This window comes from Nomascus leucogenys, chromosome 8, assembly GCF_006542625.1.
Source record: "Nomascus leucogenys isolate Asia chromosome 8, Asia_NLE_v1, whole genome shotgun sequence".
Taxonomy (NCBI): Eukaryota; Metazoa; Chordata; class Mammalia; order Primates; family Hylobatidae; genus Nomascus; species Nomascus leucogenys.
In genome coordinates, this window is record NC_044388.1 from 8,038,535 (window position 1) to 8,063,792 (window position 25,258).

At 35.2% G+C, this 25,258-nt stretch overlaps 1 protein-coding gene across 3 annotated transcripts in view; it reads right to left on the reverse strand.

The window, feature by feature from the left end:
• Window positions 1-25,258, reverse strand: part of TRPC1 (transient receptor potential cation channel subfamily C member 1) — an 85,952-nt gene that overhangs the window by 20,180 nt on the left and 40,514 nt on the right. For all 3 annotated transcript variants that reach the window (XM_030816706.1, XM_030816707.1, XM_030816708.1), the window contains 3 exons: window positions 10,477-10,608; window positions 8,803-8,998; window positions 4,802-5,138 (listed from right to left, as the gene is read on the reverse strand). In XM_030816706.1, the coding sequence (XP_030672566.1) occupies window positions 4,802-5,138; window positions 8,803-8,998; window positions 10,477-10,608 (665 nt within the window). The remainder of the gene's footprint in view (window positions 1-4,801; window positions 5,139-8,802; window positions 8,999-10,476; window positions 10,609-25,258) is intronic.

Here is a 25,258-nt window from a genome sequence, read left to right on the forward strand (position 1 = left end):
GGGTAAGCTCTTCAAGGGTAAGAATCTTTGTTTTATTTATCGATGTTTCCAAATGTCCTGAAAAGTACCTGATAACAAACAAGGTGCTAAAAAATATTGCTAAATGAATAAATATACAAAAATAAAAACCAAAGCAAACAAACAGAAAAACTTTCCCTTTTTTGGCCAGAAGCTCCTCTATAACTACATATTTTTAGGAGTACCAGACTTCGGTAACATAATTCAGGATCATGTTATGGTACATTCCTTCATTAAGTCATTTTTGGGGAGAATACAGAGTAACAAAAGAATAGAGTGCTGTAGCATCACACATGGGTGGAGATCAAATTAGGCCAATCAGAATCATTCTCTGGCTTATCAGTAGGCAAAATAATTCCCCTGGGAAACACAAGAAACATTCTTGCAGATCTTTTTTCAAAACATCTTAATTATGCAGTACCCATATTTTATACAGAAAAAAAGTGTTTAAAACATTTGCAGATTTGACAGGAAAAACATTTTTAACAATTCCACCTCAGTATGTTTTTACTCAAAATGAATAGATGAAAACTGTCTAAAAATGTTAAATGAAATAGTCTAGCAGGTAACATTTTATTAACTCAAATATTGTTTTATTTGGGGAAGGAGTAGGGATGAAAGCTTTCTGATATTTCTCTTGTTCAACCTTCACCTACCACTCAGCGCTGTGGAGCAGAAACATATTAAACAAATCCTCCATGACCATACTTTCTTGAAAACTCAAAATTATTGTCTAATCCTGATGTGTGCAAATCCTTATTTATGAAACATCTTCAAACAAAAACCCTTATATTTAAACTTTAGATACACTCCTGTTAATATTAAAACATCAAACTAAGAAAGATGTTTACAGAAATGTGTTTATTTCTGTGAAATGCAATATTTTACCTAAAAGAAACTCTTAACAAAAACTTACAACATGAATTGGAGAAAACTGTTGATCAAAAAAGACAGACATGAAAGTACAGTGAAGACCAACTGGTTAGTTTCCCAGCTCCTCTGCAATACCCCCACAAAAATGAAGCTAATACACTTGATGTATTGCATGTTTCCAAGCTGGATCAAAAAGAACAAAGTAAGTTGAAACTAATCCAAGCAATGCAAACACTACATAACCAACATTCTATATTTTAGAGTCTTTTTTTTTTTTAGAATTAATGTTAATAATAACATTAGAAGGCAGCAATCCCAGCCATCCTGGGATTTCTCAAGGGCTTGATCTTAGGTCCTCTCTTTTTCTCAATTTATCTTTCTCCTTGTGTCTCACCTATGCCTATAGTTTCATATACCACCTATTTTCAGATATTCATACCTTTCTAACTCAAGCTCCAGACCAACTGGCTGCTTGACATCCCTTTTAAATATCTCAAAGCCTTTTCAAACTCAACATATCCAAAACTGTACTCAGGCTCTACCCCTCAACACACAAATCCCCAAGCCTAGTACTTTTCCAAAAGACCAATATTGCTTAATAATCTCCCTTTCCTTCACCTCTCATATACTATGTATTTCGATGTCCTACTGGCCTTACAGTATAAATATCTCTGAAGTCTGTTCCCTTCTTTCTTTCTCTATCACAATCACCCTAAGTCCAAGGTGCCATCAGCTCTCATCTGGATTAGTGCAACAGCCTTGATATTGGTCTTCCTCCATCTACTCCTGCCACAGCACTATCCTCCCAGCTCATCCTCCACACTGTAGATAGAATGATCTTTTCGAAAGGCAAAACTGATCATGTCACCTGCCTACTTCAGGTAGGCAATGGTTTCCCCTTGTTCTTAATATAAAGTCAAAATTACTTAACCTGACCTACAAGGCCATGCATGGTCTGATACAATATGTTTCTATAGCTTCCTCTTGAATCAAACTCTCCTGGTTCTCCCTGCTCCAGTAATGTTAGCCTTTACTCAGACCCTTCTTTGTACCATTCTCTCTCTTGCCACTGAGCTTCTGAATGTGCTTTTATCTCAGCCTAGTTTCCTCTCCCAATTCTCTCAGTTGACATCTATTTATCTTTTAGATCTTAGCTCACTTATTACTTCCTCAAAGTGTCTTTCCCAACCTCCCTGACTAGGGCAAATGCCTCTATAATATGCTTACTCTCCTAACACTATGACCTTCAACCAATAGCACTTAATCCATTTTTGATTTTTCATTTATCTGTATGATTCTCAAGTCAAGTTTTTGATGGTTTTATTTGGCTTTTATTAGATCATAAGCTCCATGAGTGTATGGGCCATATCTGCTTTTGCCTGTGCTTAGACAAAGTAGGTATATGACATTTAAAAAATACATTTCTATAATAGCCATTCTATTATGTTTAATAGCAAAAATTAAGTAAAAGGATACCATTAATATTCTGTGCATTCCTCAACAAATTATTCTCTTTTTACCTACCTTGCTTTTTATAACCTAACCCTACTTTTTTCTGAAAAGCTAATGAAAGCAAACAAAACAAATATACAAAAATTGGTCATGATGAGTTAAAAAGTCACTGTGTTCATGGCTTGAAATAGTAAGTTGAACCAAGCAATGCAAGCAAGCAAAACACTCCTCCATGCTCACTTAGAGCAGGTTTGGATCTATATACTGAAAAAACAGCCCAGAGTGACCTACATAAAAGGCTTAAGAAGACTTCCTTGGCAAGGCTTATTCAGATCAAACTGTTTCAAAGCAGAAGCTGTGCTGAGGAAAGTAAGATACTTCCAGGAATTTTACTGGCTTAATGCACATGCATTCTTCTAGTGAGGTAAAATATGGTTAGAAAATTAATCATATTATGTGTGTAAGGGGGTACTCGTGTATATACATGTAATATCATTGAAAACAGCATCATATAAAAGGGAAGAGCCATAGTTTTACCATTATTATGAAAATCGGGGACAGCAGTAATATTTATGCTATTCAAAGAGTGGTATGACTATTTTAGTTCAGTGAGTTTTTACTCATTGCTAAGACATATAAACTTTGATTCTTATACAGACGGGGGTAAACTGAATCTAACAAAACACAGAAAATATTCTTTCTTACTATTACTTAAACAATAGGTTATAGATAAATGTTATAAAATTTCATCTGTTTAAGACTAAGGAATATATAACAATCAGAAATAGTTTAAATGAATATAGGGAAAGTGCTCCTTAGCGATTCTCTTCAAACTAATGTGTAAAATACTTCCAGGAAATTTTTAACTACTCAACTAGCAATACAAACATATTTCACATTGAAAGAGTCCCACAATCCAATATAAAACCATATATGGTAAAGTTTAAATTATTTCCTAAAAGATTAAATTTTAGATAAGAGCAAAACTACAGGAAATAAAAATATTAACAAGAAGGAATTATTTAATTCTCTTTAACCTAGAGTTTAGATGTGTATTATTTTTACTTTACCTAATTTTAAACATTAATGCATCATAGATTAAATACTGTTAAAAGCAAAACTCTAATTACAATCTAGTTACCTGAAATTAAATGATTTTCAAATAAACATTCTAAAATATAAAAAGTATTTGTATAGCTAAAGAACTAAAATTGAACATTGTGAAATAACTTATCAAAGTATTACATAATTGAAACAATCAGGAATATATTAATCAAAAGATAAATACAATCAATACTCTGTGCCACAGATAAGACTAAATTTTATTATCCTTTTACTCTATAGCAAATAGTAGATAGACGGGAAGTGCTGAGGTTAAAAACAAGGTAGAAGATACAGAGGGAAATAAAGAAAATATCTTTAAAATACCATAAACAGATAATGTGATTCTACCTCAACTCTCCACACGCACCCTGACACACAGAGGGCAAGATGAGTACACAGTGTAATACTTATAAAAATAATTTTCAGAAATAAAATGTCTTATACTTTTTAAAAAACTATCATTTCTAAAGAGATCTGGCTATCACTACAAAGAAATGATTTATGGAATGAGTCACCAGGGACTCCTTTAAATCTAAATTTAAATAATGTTTCCAAAATAGAGATAAAGCAAGATATATCTGCAAAAGTTCATAGGTTCTAGGCCGGGCATGGTGGCTCATGCCTGTAATCCCAGCATTTTGGGAGGCTGAGGCAGGGGGATCACGAGGTCAGGAGTTCGAGACCAGCCTGGCCAACAATAGTGAAACCCCATCTCTACTAAAAATACAAAAATTAGCCAGGTGTGGTGGCACGCACCTGTAATCCCAGCTACTGGGAGGCTAAGGCAGGAGAATCGTTTGAACCTGGGAGGCAGAGGTTGCAGTGAGCCAAGACTACGCCGTTGCACTCCAGCCTGGGCGACAGAGCGAGACTCTGTCTCAAACAAAACAAAATAAAATAAAAACCAAAAAGATCATAGGTTCTTAAAAGGAAAACTAATGTTATAAATGAAATAGAATAGTTAACTTTTAAAATGCAGAACAGTGCAAAATAGATTGTTTCAAAATACCTAAGAAAACTTCATATTCTTACACCAAAAAAGCATTCATGTGTTAAAGCTGATTTTCTGTTTTACAATCATGAATAACTGTAGAGTTTGAGAATAAATAATTTTAAAATTCCATGTATTTAAGAAATATTAAATAAGAGATATGCTTCCTTATCATCAAGTTCAGGAACATTTATCTTTACAGACGTGTTAGTTAAGTCTTCAGTGATCATGGAAGTGTTCAAATTCTTGTGGTGTGAACAGTGTAAAATTGCAAATTGAACCCAATATTCACAATGCCATCAAGCAAGAAAGAATTAGTGGGCTAAATAAAGACAAAACCTTTCAAACTAACTTGATACTTACCAATAATCCACAGTATAAGAAGATAGTCTATTCTTTCAAGGGCTGGCCCCATCGTGTTTTTCTTATCCTCATTGTAGACAAGAGAGTATAGATTAAGCAACAGCAGGAATGTGAAATATGATGCTCCATGAATGATAAATTTCATAAAAGGTGTATGAATGATTCTGCCAAACTGAGATTTGGGAGCTATCAAATAACAAAGTGACAAAACTGGCCAAAAGATGCCTACTGTCAAAACAGTCATTATCTTCTTACAGGTGGGCTTGCGTCGGTAACCTGACATCTGTCCAAACCAAACAGTGTTCAGGAACTGCTGGCAGTTAGACTGGGAGACAAACTGAAAAGGACATACACACACATTAAAAAGAAAAAAAGTAAAAGGAAACCTTTAAATACCGATTGGTTGATATTCAAAGTTTACTGAATAAGAGTTTAAAAATCAATTCTATACATTCAACATAGTTTTGTTTTTTTCCCTTTTTCTAACAAGTAATAAAAGCATGTAGAGGTTAAGAAGATAGACTATGGAGCCAGATTACCTAGATTCAAATCTGGGCTCTGCTACTTGGTAAATGACCTTTACCAAGTTTTTAAATTTCTCTAAGCCTCAACTTCCCCATCTGTAAAATGGGAACAATAATAGTATCTACTAATAAAGTTGTGAAGATTAAAGGTAAAGCCCTTAGAATAGTGCCTGGTTCACAGCATGCACTCTGTAAGTATTAACTATTATTATTAGCTTACTTAGCCATTTTGTCATGTTTAATATATAAAAACTCTTATAATAATATTTATGAAATTTCAAAGTTAGCATGTACAATCCATAGAAAAAGATACCACTAACTAATGTTGGACATCTTCAGTCTAGAGAAACTATTGATTTTAGTTACAAGAAGCCAAGAAGTCAAGATAGCAAAAACAATAAAAAGCTAAATATTAGACCTATTCTTGCTCCAAGAAAGCACTGCGGATTTCTTAAAAGGTATTAAAGACACTCTTAAGCCTGATTAAAACTGAATTTCATGTGAGAAGAAAAGGAAAAATATTCCCAAATATGAGAAAAATTTTAGTTCCGGTACAGAAACTAATTTACCAACGTCTACAAATCTTCTTAGTTGACAAATTTCATAGGCAATATTTTTCCAATATAATGCTCATGTTGTGAAGTATAACTTAAGGGTCCTGATAATTCTATATATACTCATGTGATCAGGTTTGAAATTATTATAAAATGATATTATTCAGGTAATCCACAATAATATTTGGTCAACCTTCTGTTGTAAAATGATTTATCTCAAAACAGAATTTGTAGAATTAACACTGTAGTAAAAAAAGAATTGGACAGAGTTTTGTTGTTTATTGTGCTTTCAAGAAAATTTCTAATATACTATACAGTTGGCCCTCTGTATCTGTGGGTCCTACATCTGTGGATTAAACCAACCATGGATCAATAATATTTGGAAGAAAAAATCCACAAAGTTCCAAATAAGCAAAACTTGAATATTCTTCACAGCAAGTACTATGCTGAATCCACATGAATGAAATGATGTGTAGGCACTGTATTAGGTGTTATAAGTAATTGAAAGATACTTTAAAGTATACAGGAAGATGTATGTTATATGCAAATACTTATTTTTGGCAATTAAGTCTTACTTCATTCTTTACTCTTCTGCTCAGATTCCAATGTTCTTGGGAAATCTTAATTTGTCCGTCAAGGTGAAATGCCTGGGAGAGAAACAGCTTTTCCTCTCACCAATGACCAGGTTTAGTAAATCTCAAATTTAGTAGTTTCACCTTTCCTCCAAATATCAAAGCAATCTCAGGACTGATAACTGTCCTTGCTATCCCTCTATACAATGATGATTTAATTCGCAGTAATGTTAACTATGTATTTGGAATAAAAAGTTTAACTAGAAATGTTCTAAGTCTGCAGTGAAAGATGGACATGCTTTCTTCCCATCATCAAGAGGTGGGGAAGGGGGAGGTCAAAATTTCCTACTCTTCAATTCAACAGGCTTGTGATTGATTTAACTAGCAGACTCTAACAGAGGTGATGCTATGTGACTTCTGAAGGTAGGTCCTAAAAGGCCATGCATCTTCCACCTTGCTCACTGGAACACCTACTCTTGGAGCCATGAACTGCCATGTAAAAAGCCACTCTGAAGCCACCATGCTGTGAGGAAGCCCAGGCTACACATAGAGGTCACATGTATGCACCCCAGCCAGCGCGCAGAGGCTTCTCAGACCACATCCTCAAAGTCTGCCCACTGTGATGGCCTTGGTTCCTGTTGTGAGTTCTGAGGAGCCCCACCTTCTGTGGACTCACCCATCTGAGCACCCTGTTCCTGAGGCCCAGCTGCTGCTCAGACACCAGACATGTGAGTGGAGAAGCTTCCAGCTGATTATAGCCCTGTCATTTATCTCCAGATGAGTTCCCAGATATGGAGAAGCAGAGAAAAATCATGATTGCCATGCCCTTTCCTAATTCCTGCCCCAAGAATCCAAGAGCATAATACAATGATTATGAAATTATTATAAAATAACTATGAAGTGTTTTATGCCACTAAGTTTCAGGGTAGTTTGCTATTCAAGATTGATAACCTAGACAAGGCTTACCAACTATTTGAGAAAATATCTTCCCCATTGATCGTATTTAGAAATCTAGTTTTAAAAACTACTTTACATTTTCATTCATCTTTAAAATTGCAAAATATCTTCCTTTCAACTAACAAACATTACTATTACTTCTTGTCTTTTCTTTCATCTTCTTTAGAACGGTACATTTGGTTCCATTTTGACTTCACTCTGTGAGTCCTTCAGGGATATAGCTATCATTAGAAAATTACCTCTTAAGATTTTTTTTCCTAACCAGGATAATTTTAGTTCTTTACGCCTTTCTTTGAGGTTCTTTTTTTAAATCACTTTAATTGATTTTATAACTTGTAATCCCCTTATTCTATCATTTTCTAGGACTTCATGTCCCTTTTAGGTTGTGGAACACAGAAGCAAATATATTAACCAGTAAACATCCTCCATCAATTCCTCCATCAATTTCCTAATAGCTTTGTGAGGCTCAAATTTTTAACCAAGGTAAGAAAAAATTCTGCCCTTAGCACCAAAGGTCCTGTATCTGGCCTTCTATCATTATATATTTCAGGCCCTATTTTTGTAATAATATAAATTTGATAAGCAAGTTTTATTTAAACATCTATGTTAATAATGAAAAGTCTTAGAAGTAATACCTAATAAATACCATTTACCAACATCCCATACTATCAATTAGATATTATTATCTACATATGAATATCACTGTTTAGTTAATTATCTCAAAAATGAAATTTAAAATGCATATTTTCCTGATTCAAGTTCCTGGATCATGTGTATATGTATGCATGGGGAGTAGAAATGGGCATTTCTCTTAATAGAAAGGGATGATGCCAGAAAAGTCAGATTCAACTTAGTTATCATATCATGTACCTCTCCACTTTTGAGTTTCACAATGAATTATAAATAAGAGGAATCAGGAAATATAATATCTGATACTTTATTTTTAAATAGAAATCACTATTACTATAGAGGGGGCTATTTATAACCAGATCAATGAAAACCAACCTGTGACAGACAAAACACAAGATGGAAACTTCACTATAAAGTTTGTACCTACTACAAAGGATCTTACCTGTGTAGCAACTATTTAGCAAAAACATTAAATCAACATCCATGTTATAATTATAATCAATATTACTAAAAATAATAAAAACTACCATTTATTGCATACTTGCTTAATGCTAATACTTACTGTGCTAAACCCTTTTAGTATATATTCTTAATTAATTATCAAAACAAAAGCTCAGACAGATTCAATAACTATCCCAAGACACACAATTTTTAGGAAGCAGAACTAGGATCTCAACCCAGATGAGCTGCTCCAAAGCCCTTGCCCTGAGCCACTAGACTACTGTAGAGACAATAATTTAAATATATTACAGAAAGCCTCATACCTCTTTTTGGTTATATTTGATAGCAAGTTTTAGACGACTTAAATTCATTCTTTCTTCTAATAATCCCCGTTTGTCAAGAGGCTCGTCACTAGATGTATGGTTTAGAATAACTTCCAATTCACGGGAATTCCGGGCTTGCGCGAGTAAATCCTTAGCAAACATTTTACATTGCCGGGCTAGTTCCTCATAATCATTCCTACAAAATGCAGCATTCTGTTATCAGAAACGTCATTTCCATCTTCCAATTAAGCTATATTCACTAAAAACGTTCTTACTCAGCAACATTTTAATTCTGACATGTTACACAAAATCTGAAGTCATTTTCTGTGGATAATCAAAGGAAACTACTGGTGCAAGAATTTTCCACAGCTTTGGGGAAAACCATAACACAATTATGTTCCCTGTGTTCATACTAATAATCTTAGATGAGCACAGTGTTCATTTATATATACTGATGTTATTCCCAAAAATTCTAATAATATTTGTCAACCAGTTCTTCACTTAACTCATTTTCCCTTATTCTCTGTAAGCTTGGCTAAAACTTCCTTTTATATTACTCACCTTAACAATAGACATAATGTCTTAATGCTATCCAATCATTATCATAAAATTTTTAACTAGAGCTTTTTCAATAATAGTCATCTAAAATATGTTTGTTACTTCTAATATTAAAATAGCATTTTGATTCATATTTAAAGTGCTCATTTGAGTGAAATTCAAATTAGAAAGAAAGGTATTAAAATGCGCCTAACAAAAACCTCTCTTACAGAATCCCTATTCCTTGAATCTTGGGTTTGAACTGCTTATTAAAGTCAGGCCTAAACTAATTTGTGAGAAATGAAGAAGTTTTAGTATATAATTCTTTTAAAAAATATCAATTATGGCTGGGTGCGGTGGCTCACGCCTGTAATGCCAGCACTTCGGGAGGCCAAGGTGGGTGGATCACCTGAGGTCAGGAGTGCAAGACCAGCCTGGCCAACATGGCAAAACCCTGTCTCTACTAAAAAATACAAAAATTCGTCAGGCGTGGTGGCAGGCGCCTGTAATCCCAGCTACTCAGGAGGCTGAGGCAGGAAGAATTGCTTGAATCCAGGAGGGGGAGGTTGCAGTGAGCCGAAATGGTGCCACTGCACTCCAGCCTGGGTCTCCAAAAAAAAAAAAAAAAATTACATTAACTTTATGTCTAAGCTTAATAATAACTTAAGAATGAAGTCAGACATAAATAATTATGAGTCATGGTCTTGAGGTTGGGCTTCAGAAAATAATGTTTTTATTCAGTTTTTTCCCAAACAGAAAGGAGGGAGAAACAGGAAGATTTCCCACTGGTCAGTCTTTCTATATAATGGGGTTTTCCATGAACTGGCTATATAAAAATTATAACTTAAGAATAAAAACTTCTTTGCCTTAATTTCTCTCATCATTCTTTATACATTCTATGTAGTCAAAACTCCTGAGAATAAGTAATTGGATTTATTTAACAAATGCAGCACTCCCTGCTTCTTGATTTAGGAATCTAACTGCAGATTGAAATGTTTATCAGAAGTATATACTATTACAAAAATATTCCATCTTTGGATAAACATTTGATGGACTACAAGATTCAAAAGTGAAATTTATACATCTTATTAATATATAATAAATTAATAACATTATATAATTTGTATTCATTCCCACCTGAATTCCACCTCCACAAGACTTAGTTCTTTTAAATCAGCACTAAGTTCAAATGCTCTCAGAATAGGATCCTCCTCTGTTAACATTATTAGAGCTGGACTGGCCAAACATCGATATATATCAAGACGAAACCTGCGATAAAATTGGATTCCATAATGTAAAATAAACTTATACACATATAATTAGTATTTTAATCTATAATTTTCATAAATGTATACTTAAAATACTTTAAAATTAAAAGAAAAACTACAGATATATTTATTATAAGATAACCTCCATAAAAAGACTTAAAACAAATATTTTGAGATATAAATATTGAAAAACCTTGCTATCTGTTGCTTTTAGAAAATTGTTTTACTGTCTCTTTTCATAGATTCAAAATGCCTTTGGTATAATAGATTTTTGTTTAATCCAATTGAATTAAATTCATATTTCTGGACCAACTTTTTTTTAATTTAAAAGACAGGGTCTCGCTCTGTCACCCAGGCCAGAGTGCAGTGGAGTGATCACAGCTTGCCTTCGCCTCGAACACCTGGGCCAAGGGATCCTCCCACTTCAGCCTTGTGATTACAGGTGCATGCCACTACACCAGGCTAATTTTTAAAATTTTTATAGAGACAGGGTCATGCTATGTTGCCCAGGCTAGTTTGAGCTCCTGGCCTCAAGTAATCCTCCCATCTTGGCCTCCCAAAGTGCTGGGATTATAGGTATGAGCCACTGTGCCTGGTTTGAACCCAACATAATTTTAAATAAAATATGCTAATAACATAAATTTTTAATATGATGTGGATTTGATGACTAATAAATTTTTTTTTTCTCAGTAATAAAAATACTTTTTTTTTTTTTTTTTTGAGATGGAGTCTCACTCTGTCACCAGACTGGAGTGCGATGGCAAGATCTTGGCTCACCGCAACCTCTGACTCCCTGGTTCAAGCGATTCTCCTGCCTCAGCCTCCCAAGTAGCTGGGATTACAGGTGCGTGCCACCACACCTGGCTAATTTTTGTATTTTTAGTAGAGACGGGGTTTTGCCATATTGCCCAGGCTGGTCTTGAACTCCTAGGCTCAAGTGATCCACCCACCTCGGCCTCCCAAAGTGCTGGGATTACAGGCAACTTAAATACTTTTAATCCAGTTTGTTGTTTATCTTTCTACTTTGTTGTAATGAATTTTTCTATATGGAAATTCCAAATCTTTATTTAAACAAGTTTATTGATATATTCCTTATTTAGCTTATAGGTTTAATGTCTGACTTAGATACAAAAGTAATCCCATATAATGCATTTTTAAGAAAACAATATTTATGAAATTCAGTTATGATCTAGTTATTCAATTAATAAGTATATTAAGGAAGGATTTCTGAAGAGGTATTTGCCTATACTATACTGTCAAAAAACTGAGAAAAAATATGTAATTGTGCAACTTATCCTTCTGTTTCCAACAATGTCTACATTAATTAATTTTATCACAGTGTTTCAAAAATAGGCGTTTGTATTAACCTACTTTATCATGTCTCAAGATATAGTAAGGATTAATCACAAAATGCACAGCAAGAGTAACTTCCAATAATGGTGGAATGAAAAGATTGGTAACCATTTGTATTAGACTTATAATGAAGCACCATGTGTGGAAAGCATTTGATATAATCTGACAAATAATGAAGCCACTTCTTTCATAAGATCTATCAATTTTGGTACTCAAAACACCATTAAAATAATAACAGTATGAAGAGGTCAGTAATTCCCCTCCACAAAAAAAAAATACATAAAACTGAACAAAATTATCCAAAAAGACCAACCATTTCAGGCCATGGAAACTGTTTATTGAGAATTGTTGATTGTTGAAAAACTGCCAGTGCTTCAGGCAGGAATAGCCTTGCCTAGAACTGCCTCCATCACCCCTGCCCCCAGTTCAGTCAATGAGGTTTGTAGTTTTGCCATCTTGTAGCTGGTATACTTGTAGTTTTATGCCAGGGTGCCAAAATCAATTCAATGAGAGGCAAAAGCCTATGGCTCTACTGGCTGAAAGTAATGGACTTGGTGGACATGGATAGAGAAAACTTGCAGTTTTGCAAGACTGAGGTTGCAAACCAAGTTGAGGCAAGCAGTGGACCAACCAGAAACTTAACAGGGAGAACTTGGAAATAAGAAAGCCATAAATGGATTCACATAAGGTCTCCACAAATTCCTGGCTGACTAGAAAATTACATATGTGTGGGGAACATCAGAGAGTTGGTAAAAAGAAAAGACCAAGGAAAAATTAATAAATGCCCACAACTTCAAATGCATTCCCCACCCAACTAACCCACAGATTGATCAGCAGATAGTACAAACTTTATGGGCTGAAGGTGCATTAGCAGAACCTCAGCCCAAATCTTTGGCTGACATACGTAGACACTAAAAAGAGTCCTTAGGAATCAAACCTAAACAATGAAAATGAGGATAAAACACAAACAAAGCACAGACATGAATAAATGTACAACACAAGGAGACAAATTCTGTAGGCTAGGCAAGTAATGTAAAAAATATAAAAAACAACAAAACAGGAAAAAAGTATGCAGAGTTGCTATAATACATACAAAACTGTCCAGTTTTCAAAGAAAGAAATACTAGATGTTCAAGGAAAAGGTGCCTCCCTGAGGAGCAACAGGGACAATTTGACTTCCTCTTTTCCTAATTGAATACCCTTTATTTCCTTCTCCTGCCTGATTGCTCTGGCCAGAACTTCCAGCACTATGTTGAATAGGGGTGGTGAGAGAGGGCATCCCTGTCTCACCAGGGGCGGGGATAGACTTCATTAAAATAATCCAATCCATCACTAAAAAACTAAACAAATAACAATAACAAGCCCCAGGAAAGAGGGTGGGTGGGGACTAGCACACGGAGTTGCTACCATGTTATCTAGAATGCCCAGTTTCCAACCAAAAAATTAAGGGACATGCAAAGAAATGGGAAAAGTATGACTCATACCCCCAAAAGGAAAAAAAAAAAAACAAAAAAACTGCCTGCAGAGCAACCAGATGTCAGGATGCTGGGATACAGGCATGAGCCACTGCATCCGGCCTGTATTCCTTTTCAATATTTCTCCCTTTATGGATATTCTCTATTTGACATGACATTGTCCTCCTACCCTGCTTTACTTCCGCAATCATGCTGTCCTTTTAGTACTGTGAGCATATTTATAATGGCTAGTTTGAAATCTTTTTCTCTTGAATCTGACATCTGGTTACTCTGCATGCAGATTTTTTTTCCTGGGGCAGGAGAATTGCTTGAACCCAGGAGGTTAGGGTTGCAGTGAGCTGAGATTGCGCCACCGCACTCCAGCATGGGCGACACAGCGAGACTCCATCTCAAAAAAAAAGAATATAATGGAAATTATGGAATTAAAAAGCACAATGACTGAAATTAGAAATTCACTAGAGAGGCTTGCTATGGGTTGAATTGTATCCCTCCAAATTTCATATGCTGAAGTTCTGTCTATCAGTACATCAAAATATAACTTTATTTGGAGATGGAGTCTTTAAAAAGGAAATTAAGGTACAATGAGAACCTCAAGGTAGGTCTAAATCTAATATGACTAGTGTCTTTATAAAAGAGGGAAATGTGGAGACAGGCACACAAACAGGGAGAATGTCATGTGAACATGAAGATGGCCAACTACAACAAAGGAGACAGGCCTAGAACAGATCCTTCCTTCACAACCCTCATAAGAAGTCAACCTTGTCAATATCTTCATTTCTGACTTCTAGGTTCCCAAATTTTAAAACAAAACAAAAAATTTGGTTTTTTTTTTTTAGATGGAGTCTGACTCTGTCACCCAGGCTGGAGTACAGTGGCACGATCTCAGCTCACTGCAGCCTCCGCCTCCTGGGTTAAAGTGATTCTCCTGCCTCAGCCTCTTGAGTAGCTGGGACTACAAGTGTGCCCCACCATGCCCAGCTAATTTTTTTGTATTATTTTTAGTTTCACCATATTGGCCAGGCTGGTCTTGAACTCCTGATCTCAGGTGATTCACCCGCCTCAGCCTCTTGAAGTGCTGGGATTACAAGACTGAGCCACGGCACCCAGCCACAAAATTTGTTTTTTAAGCTACTTTGTGGTACCTCATTATGGGAGCCCCAGAAAACTATCACAGGGCTCAACAGTAGCTCTGAACTGGCAGAAGAAAGAATTCGCAAACTTGAAGAGATATCAATACAGATTATGCAAGCTGAAGAACAAAGAGACCGCTAGCAAGACTAATAAAGAAGAAAAGAGAGAAGAATCAAATAGACGCAATAAAAAATGAAAAAGGGGATATCACCACCAATCCCACAGAAATACAATCTACCATCAGAGAATACTACAAACACCTCTATGCAAATAAACTAGAAAATCTAGAAGAAATGGATAAATTCCTCGACAAATACACCCTCCCAAGACTAAACCAGGAAGAAGTTGAATCTCTGAATAGACCAATAACAGGTTCTGAAATTGTGGCAATAATCAATAGCTTACCAACCAAAAAGAGTCCAGGACCTGATGGATTCATAGCCGAATTCTACCAGAGGTACAAGGAGGAACTGGTACCATTCCTTCTGAAACTATTCCAATCGATAGAAAAAGAGGGAATCCTCCCTAACACATTTTATGAAGCCAGCATTGTCCTGATACCAAAGCCTGGCAGAGACATAACCAAAAAAGAGAATTTCAGACCAATATCCTTGATGAACATTGATGCAAAAATCCTCAATAAAATACTGGCAAACCGAATCCAGCAGCACATCAAAAAGCTTATACACCATGATCAAGTGGGCTTCATTCTTGGGATGCAAGGCTGGTTCAACATACGCAAATCAATAAATGTAATCCAGCATACAAACAGGACCAACGACAAAAACCACATGATTATCTCAATAGATGCAGAAAAGGCCTTTGACAAAATTCAACAACCCTTCATGCTAAAAACTCTCAATAAATTAGGTATTGATGGGACGTATGTCAAAATAATAAGAGCTATCTATGACAAACCCATAGCCAATATCATACTGAATGGGCAAAAACTGGAAGCATTCCCTTTGAAAACTGGCACAAGACAGGGATGCCCTCTCTCACCACTCCTATTCAACATAGTGCTGGAAGTTATGGCCAGAGCAATCAGGCAGGAGAAGGAAATAAAGGGTATTCAATTAGGAAAAGAAGAAGTCAAATTGTCCCTGTTTGCAGATGACATGATTGTATATCTAGAAAACCCCATCGTCTCAGCCCAAAATCTCCTTAAGCTGATTAGCAACTTCAGCAAAGTCTCAGGATACAAAATCACTGTACAGAAATCACAAGCATTCTTGTACACCAATAACAGACAAACAGAGAGCCAAATCATGAGTGAACTCCCATTCACAATTGCTTCAAAGAGAATAAAATACCTAGGAATCCAACTTACAAGGGATGTGAAGGACCTCTTCAAGGAGAACTACACCACTGCTCAATGAAATAAAAGAGGATACAAACAAATGGAAGAACATTCCATGCTCATGGGTTGGAAGAATCAATATCGTGAAAATGGCCATACTGCCCAAGGTAATTTATAGATTCAATGCCATCCCCATCAAGCTACCAATGACTTTCTTCACAGAATTGGAAAAAACTACTTTAAAGTTTACATGGAACCGAAAAAGAGCCTGCATCGCCAAGTCAATCCTAAGCCAAAAGAACAAAGCTGGAGGCATCACGCTACCTGACTTCAAACTATACTACAAGGCTACAGTAACCAAAACAGCACGGTAATGGTACCACAACAGAGACATAGATCAATGGAACAGAACAGAGTCCTCAGAAATGATGCCGCCTATCTACAACTATCTGATCTTTGACAAACCTGACAAAAACAAGAAATGGGGAAAGGATTCCCTATTTAATAAATGGTGCTGGGAAAACTGGCTAGCCATATGTAGAAAGCTGAAACTGGATCCCTTCCTTACACCTTATACAGAAATTCATTCAAGATGGATTAAAGACTTAAATGTTAGACCTAAAACTATTAAAATCCTACAAGAAAACCTAGGCAATACCATTCAGGACATAGGCGTGGGCAAGGACTTCATGTCTAAAACACCAAAAGCAATGGCAACAAAAGCCAAAATTGACAAATGGGATCTAATTAAACTAAAGAGCTTCTGCACAGCAAAAGAAACTACTATCAGAGTGAACAGGCAACCTACAGAATGGGAGAAAATTTTTGCAACCTACTCATCTGACAAAGGGCTAATATGAAGAATCTACAATGAACTCAAACAAATTTACAAGAAAAAAGCAAACAACCCCATCAAAAAGTGGGCAAAGGACATGAACAGACACTTCTCAAAAGAAGACATTTATGCAGCCAAAAAACACATGAAAAAATGCTCATCATCACTGGCCATCAGAGAAATGCAAATCAAAACCACAGTGAGATACCATCTCACACCAGTTAGAATGGCCATCATTAAAAAGTCAGGAAACAACAGGTGCTGGAGAGGATGTGGAGAGATAGGAACACTTTTACACTGTTGGTGGGACTGTAAACTAGTTCAACCATTGTGGAAGTCAGTGTGGCGATTCCTCAGGGATCTAGAACTAGAAATATCATTTGACCCAGCCATCCCATTACTGGGTATATACCCAAAGGACTATAAATCATGCTGCTATAAAGACACATGCACATGTATGTTTATTGCGGCACTATTCACAATAGCAAAGAGTTGGAACCAACCCAAATGTCCAACAACGATAGACTGGATGAAGAAAATGTGGCACATATACACCATGGAATACTATGCAGCCATAAAAAATGATGAGTTCATGTCCTTTGTAGGGACATGGATGAAACTGGAAAACATCATTCTCAGTAAACTATCACAAGGACAAAAAACCAAACACCGCATGTTCTCACTCATAGGTGGGAATTGAACAGTGAGAACTCATGGACACAGGAAGGGGAACATCACACTCCGGGGACTGTTGTGGGGTGGGGGGAGGGGAGAGGGACAGCATTAGGAGATATACCTAATGCTAAATGACGAGTTAATGGGTGCAGCAAAACAACATGGCACATGGATACATACGTAACAAACCTGCACATTGTGCACATGTACCCTAAAACCTAAAGTATCATAATAAAAAAAAAAAAGAAAAATGAATAGAGCCTAAGAGAGATGTGGAACACCATTAAGCATACCAACATAGTCATAATGGAAGTACCCCAAGAAGAAAAGAAAAAGGAAAAGAAAAATATTCAAAGAAGTAATAGCTAACAACTTCCCAGATTTCCTGAAAAACAACCAACACATTCAGGAAGCTAAAAAAACTCCAAGTAGGATAAATGCAAAGAGACCCACAAACAGAAACATCATAGTAAAAATGTTGAAAGTCAAAGACAAAATCTTGGAAGCAACAAGAGAAAAATACCAGGTCGCTTACAAGGGAACCCAAATAATATTAACAGCTGACTTCTCAGTAGAAACAGATGCCAGAAGGCAGTGAGAGAACATATTCAAAGTACTCAAAGGAATTTAAAAATTGTTAATCATAAATCCTAAATCCAGCAAAGTGAATGTTCAAAAACAAAGGAAAAATAAAAACTTCACTAGATAAACAAAAACTCACAAAATATATTGCTACCAGAACTGCCTTACAATAAATATAAAAGCAAGTTCATCAGGCTGAAAGCAAGTGATTTAAAAAGCAATTATATAAAATAATATTTATAGAATAGAAAGTAATGTTTGGCCTATAACAAAGAAATGTAATGTATTTCTGTTTATATTTGGTGTAAACATTTTCCAATAACAGCATATAGTAGGTAGGTGGGGCCAAAGTTGTAATGAGTTAAGGAAATGCCTAGAGATGGTAAAGTAATAATTACAACAATGTTTTCTTGGGTTAGTAGTATTAATAGATATAATATGTATAACAAAAATATCATTACGAGAAAGGAAAGAAAATACAGATGTATAGGAGTAACATTTTTATATGTTATTGGTATTAAGCTGGCATAAATCTGAAGCTGCTGGGCACAGTGGCTCACGCCTGTAATCCTAGCACTTTGAAAGACTGGCGGGGGGACTGCTTGAGTCCAGGAGTTCAAGACCAGCCTGGGCAACATGGCAAAACCCCATCTCTACAAAAAAATTAAAAAAAAATCTGACACTGACTTCGACAAGTTACAATGTATATGACAAGCCCTAGAGAAACCAGTTAAAAAAAGAACTCAAAAAATTCAGTGAAAAAATCATTAATAAAAATGCTACATGATATAGTTTGGAATTTGTTCCCTCCAAACCTCATGTTGAAATTTGATCCTCAATGTTGGAGGTGAGGCCTTGTTGGAGATGTTTGGGTCATGGAGGTGGATCCCTCATCATCAGTTTGGTGCCATCCTTGCAGTAATAAATGAGTTCTTGCTGTATTCATTCCCACAATATCTGATTTTTAAAAAGGGCCTGGCACCACCTTCTCTCTCTCTTGCTCTTTTTCTCTTACTATGTGACATCCTTGCTCTCCCTTAGCCTTCTGCCATGATTGGAGGCTTCCTAAGGTCCTTAACAGAAGCAGATGCTGGCACTATGCTTCTTGTACAACCTGCACAACAATGAGCCAAATAAACCTCTTTTCTTTATAAACTACCTAGCCTCAGGTATTCTTTTATAACAATGCAAACAGTCTAATAAATCACATTAGAAAATACACTCAATGCAAAAGACAGCACTAATGAAGAAACAGAGAAACAAAAAAGACACGAAACACATAACAAACAAAAAGTAGACACAGAAAACAACAAGTAAAATGGAAGGCACAAATCCAACTATCAATAACATTAAATGTGAACAGCTTAATCCAATCAAAAGGCAGCAGCTGTCAGACTAGATTTTTTAAAAATTCAATTATATGTTGTCTACAGAAGACAGACTTTAGATTGAAGGACACAAATAGATTAAAATTAAAAGCTGGAAAAAGATGAATAATGCAAACAGCAACAACAGGAAAATTTTAGTTGCTATGGTAATATCAGACTTTAAATTTAAAAAGTTACTAGAGATAAAGAGGGATACCTTATAAGAATAACAGGGTCAATCCATCAGGAAGATATAACATCTATATGGCTGGGCACAGTGGCTCATGCCTGTAATCCCAGCAATTTGGGAGGCTGAGGTGGGTGGATTACTTGAGGTCAGGAGTTCAAAGACCAGCCTGGCCAACATAGTGAAACCCCATCTCTACTAAAAAGACAAAAATTAGCCAGATGTGGTGGTGCATGCCTGTAGTCCCAGTAACTCAGGAGGCTGAGGCAAAAGAATCACTTGAACCCAGGAGGCAGAGGTTATAGTAGCCAAGATAGCACCACTGCATTCCAGCCTGGGTGACAGAGTGAGACTCTGTCTCAAAAAAAATAAAAATAAAAAAAAAAAAGGAACATACAACATCTATAAATATATATACAACTAACAACAGAGCACCAAAATACATGAAGGAAAAACAGACAGAAATGGAGAAACAGATAACTGAACAACAACAGTTGAAGACTTTAATATCCTACCTTCAATAATGGAGAGAACAATGAGGCAAAAGATCAACAAGGAAATAGAAGACTTAAACAACATTATAAGTGAACTAGACATAACAGACATTTACAGAACACTCTATCAAACAAAGGCAGATTCAAGTCTACATAAAACATTCTCCAGATTAGACCATATGCTATGCCATAAGGGAAAAAAAGTCAATAAATTTAAAAGGACAGAAATAACACAAAGTATGTTCTCCAACCACAATGGAATAAATTAGAAATCAGTAACAAGAAAGTTATTTAAAAAACCCACAAATATGTGGAAATTAACAACACACTCTTAAATAATTAATGGGTTTAATAAATCAGAAGGAAAATAAAAAACTGAGATGAAAGAAAATGAAGACACAACATATAACAAATTATGGGGTTCAGCTAAAGCAGTGCTTAGAGGAAAATTTATAGATACAAATACCTATATTAAGAAAGAAGAGGCCAGGCACAGTGGCTCATGGCTGTAATCCCAATGCTTTTGGAGGCTGAGGTGGGAAGACTGCTTGAGGCTAGTAGTTCAAGACCAGCCTGTGCAACATTGCAAGACCCCATCTCAAAAATGAAAATGTTTTAAAAATAGAAAGAAGATCTCAAATCAGTAACATGACCTTCTACCTTACAACAGTGACAAAAAAGAGCAAAGGGTATGAGGGTTCTTTATAAGGTGATAAAAATGTTCTAAAATTGACTGTGGTGATAATTTTACATACCTATAGATATATGGAAAACCAACAGATTATATATTTTAAATGGGTGAATTGTATGGTATGTGAATTCTATCTCAATAAAGCTCAAAAAGTGAAGGGGAAATAAAAATTTTCCCAGATAAATACTAACAGAATTTTCAGATAGTAGACTTGCCATACTGAGAATGCTAAAGCTGAAAGGAAATGGTAACTGGAATCCACAAGAAAAAATGAAGAGGAACAGAAATAGTAATTATGTGGATAAATATAAAAGACTGTATATATGAATATTTTTTTCTTGCATTTCTAAGAACGTAAGATTTTTAAAGGAATAATTATAATACTGCATTATTGTGTTTATAACATATTTAGATGTAATATATGTGAAAATAATAGTACAAAGAAAATGGGCAAGCAAAGTTGTTACATTTTAAGTCGATATCAACTTGAAATAGATTGTAATACACTAAAGATAAATACTATTATCTCTAAAAGAAAAAATTCTTCAATAGTTAAAAAAACACAGAGGAAATAGAAAGGTATACTTTTTTAACACAAAGAAAACAGCAAAGGAGGAACAGAGGAACAACAACAAAAAGACATGAGAAATACAGAAAGCAAATGGCAAAACAAAAAACATAAATCTGTCATACCAAAAATTACATTACATGTGAGTGAACTAAACACTTCAATCAAAAGGCAAAAACTGTCAAAGTAGATAAAAAGCAAGATCCAATAGTACACTGTCCAAAAAAGACTATTTAAATGAAGAAAAACAAACATATTGAAAATAAAGGGTTGGAAAAAGTGCCATGTAATCAGTAACCATGAGAGAGGTAGAATGGATAAATTAATAGCAGAAGGAATATATAGCAATTATAAATGTATACGCACCTAACAGAGCCTGAAAATACACAAAGCAAAAACTGACACAGAAAAAGATAATGGAGCAATCGTAGTTAGAAATCTTAATACTCTCTTGCCAGAAATTGATAGAAAACCAGTAGGGATATGTAGTATTTAAACAACACTATGAAACAATATGACCAAACTGAAATTTATAGAACATTTCCCTAAAACAGCAGAATGTATATTATTTCAAGAGTACATAGAACATTTCCATTTTAGACCATATGTTGAGCCATGGACCCCCTTAATACATTAAAAAGGCATAAAATCATACAAAGTACGTTCTCCAAATTAAGCAATGGCTTCTTAGCTATGACACCAATATGCAAATGACCAAAAGAAGAAAAAAGAATATCAAATGGACTCCATCAAAATTTTTAACTTTTATTCTTCAAAGGATACCATCAGAAAAGTAAAAACAAAAAAACAAAAAAACACAATTCATCAATAAAAAAATCAGATAACCAATTAAAAACTAAGAAAACAATTTGAACAGACATATATCTAATAAAGATATGCAAATATCCATTAAGCAACCAAAAAATGTCGTTCATATGAAATAGCCAGAACAGGTACATCCGTAGGGACAGAAAGTGGATTTAGTAGTTGCCACCAGCTGGGAGAGTGACTGCTAATGAATATAGGGTTTCTTTTTGAAGTGATGCACAACTTTGTGAATATCCTAAGAGCTGAAATGTACACTTATATATAAATGATATGATATACAAAGATATATAATTTATTTAGATATAATATATATTTATATATATATTATATATAAATGATCTCAGCAAAGATATCATTAAAAATAAAGTATAATCTCTAACCACAACAGAATTAAAGTGGAAATCACCAAAAAAAGGAAATCTAGGAAACTCCCTAATATGTGAAAGTAAAACAGCAGGTTTTAAAATAGTCCGTGGATCATGAGAATGAGAAGGCAAACCACAGGCTGGGAGAAAATATTTGCAAAAGACATACTGGACAAAGGACTGTTTAAATATTTTAAAAACTCAACCACAAGAAAGCAACTCAATTTAAAAATAGGAAAGATCTAAACAGATCTTTTTAAGTTAGCTTTGAATTTTTAAAGTTAGCTATGAACAGTGAAAATAAAATTAGGAAAATAATTAATGTACAATAGTATCAAAAAGTATAAAATACTTAGGAATAAATAGTAAAAATAAAGAAGCACAAGACCCGTACACTGGGGACTACAAAATATTGCTGAGAGAAATTAAATGAAACCTATTAAATGGAGAGATATACCATGTTCAATGCTTGGATAATTCAGTATTTTTAAGATGGCATTTCTGCCTAAATGATTCAACACAATCTCTCGCAAAAATCGAAGCACGTGTTTTTGTAAAAATTGACAACTGATTTCAAACTTTATTTGGAAATTTAAAGGACATACAATATATGAAATTTTCAAGAAAAAGATTTTAAAATGGAGGACTTACAGTTGTATTCGGGTTCTCTAGAGGGACAGAACTAATGGAATAGATATATATAAAGGAGAGTTTATTAAGTATTACCTCACACAATCACAAGGTCCCACAATAGGCCGTCTGCAGGCTGAGGAGCAAGGAAAGCCAGTCTGAGTTCCGAAACTGAAGAACTTGGAGTCCAATGTTTGAGGGCATCCAGCATGGGGGAAAATGTAGGCTGGGGTCAGGCATGATAGCTCACACCTGTAATCCCAGCACTTTGGGAGGCCGAGGTGGGTGAATCACCTGAGATCAGAAGTTTGAGACCAGCCTGGCCATACTAAAAATACAAAAATTAGCCAGGCATGGTGGTATATGCCTGTAGTCCTATCTACCCAGGAGGATGAGGCAGGAAGATGGCTTGAACCCAGGATGTGGAAGTTGCAGTGAGCTGAGATTGCAACACTACACTCCAGTCTGGCTGACACAGTGAGACTCCATCTCAAAAAAAAAAAAGATGTAGGCTGGGAGGCTAGGCCAGTCTCTCTTTTCACATTTTTCTGCCTGCTTATATGCTAGCGACACTGGCAGCTTATTAGATTGTGCCCACCCAGATTAAGGGTGGGTCTGCCTTTCCCAGTCCACTGACTCAAATGTTAATCTCCTTTGGCAACACCCTCACAGACACACCCAGGATGAATACTTTGTACCCTTCAATCCAATCGAGTTGATATTCAGTATTAACTATCACATAGTAATTGATTTTAAAACTTACTATAAAGCGATAGTAATCAGTACAGAGTTATACTGATGTAAATACAGACATATAAGCGTTCCTTTTTCTCCATAACCTTGCCAGCATCTGTTATTTTTTTTACTTCTTAATAGACATTCTGACTGGTATGAGATGGTATCTCATTGTAGATTTGATTTGCATTTCCCTAATGATCAGTGATATTGAGCCTTTTTTTCATATGCTTGTTGGCCACAGGGATGTCTTCTTTTGAAAAGCATTCATGTCCTTTGCCCACTTTTTAATGGGGTTAAGTTCTTTATAGGTTGTGGATATTAGGTCTTTGTCAGATGCATACTTTGCAGATATTTTCTCATTCTATAGATCATCTGTTTATTCCCTTGATAGTTTCTTTTGTTGTGTAGAAGCTCTTCAGTTTAGTTAGGTCCCACTTGTCAATTTTTGTTTTTGTTGAAATTACTTTTGAGGACTTTAATCCATCTTGAGTTAATTTTTTTAATTTTTTTATATGGTGATAGGTAGGGGTCCAGTTTCATTCTTCTGCATCTGGATAGCCAGTTATTCCAAGATTATTTATTGAACAGGAAGCCTTTTTCCTCATTGCTTATTTTTGTTTACTTCATCAAAGATCACATGGTGGGGGTGCAGCTTTATTTCTGGATTCTCTATTCTGTTCCATTGGTCTATATGTCTGTTTTTGTGTTGTACCATGTTGTTTTGGTTACAGTAGCCTTGTGGTATAGTTTGAAGTCAGGTAATGTGATGACTCTGACTTTGTTCTTTTTGCTTAAGATTGCTTTAACTTTTCAGTTCTTTTTTGGTTCCATATGAATTTTAAAATAGTTTTTTTCTAAGTCTGTGAAAAATGATGTTGGTAGTTTGACAAGAATAGCATTGAATCTGCAAATTGCTTTGGGTAGTATGGCCATTTTAACACTATTAATTCTTCCTATCCATGAGCATGGAATGTTTTTCCATTTGTTTGTGTTGTCTCTGATTTTCTTCAGTAATGTTTTGTAGTTCTCATTGTAGAGATTTTTTTTACCTCCTGAGTTAGCTGTATTCTTACATATTTTATTCTTTTTGCAGCTATTGTAAATGGGACTGCATTCTTGATTTGGCCCTCAGCTTGAACAATGTTGATGTATAGAAATTCTGCTTGAAGATAAGCTGTTTGAAAATACACATTCAGCAGAGAAAAAAGACAAAAGAACAAAAAGGAACAAAGACTGCCTATAAGATATAGAAGAGTACCTCAAAAGACCAAATGTAAGAATTCCTGTGTTTAAGAGGGAGCAGAGCAAGAACAAGGGATAAATAACTTATTCAAAGAAATAACAACAGAAAACTTTCCAAAACTTGAGAAAGATATAAATATCCACATACAGGAAGGTCTCAGACCACCAAACAATCCATATAAGACATATA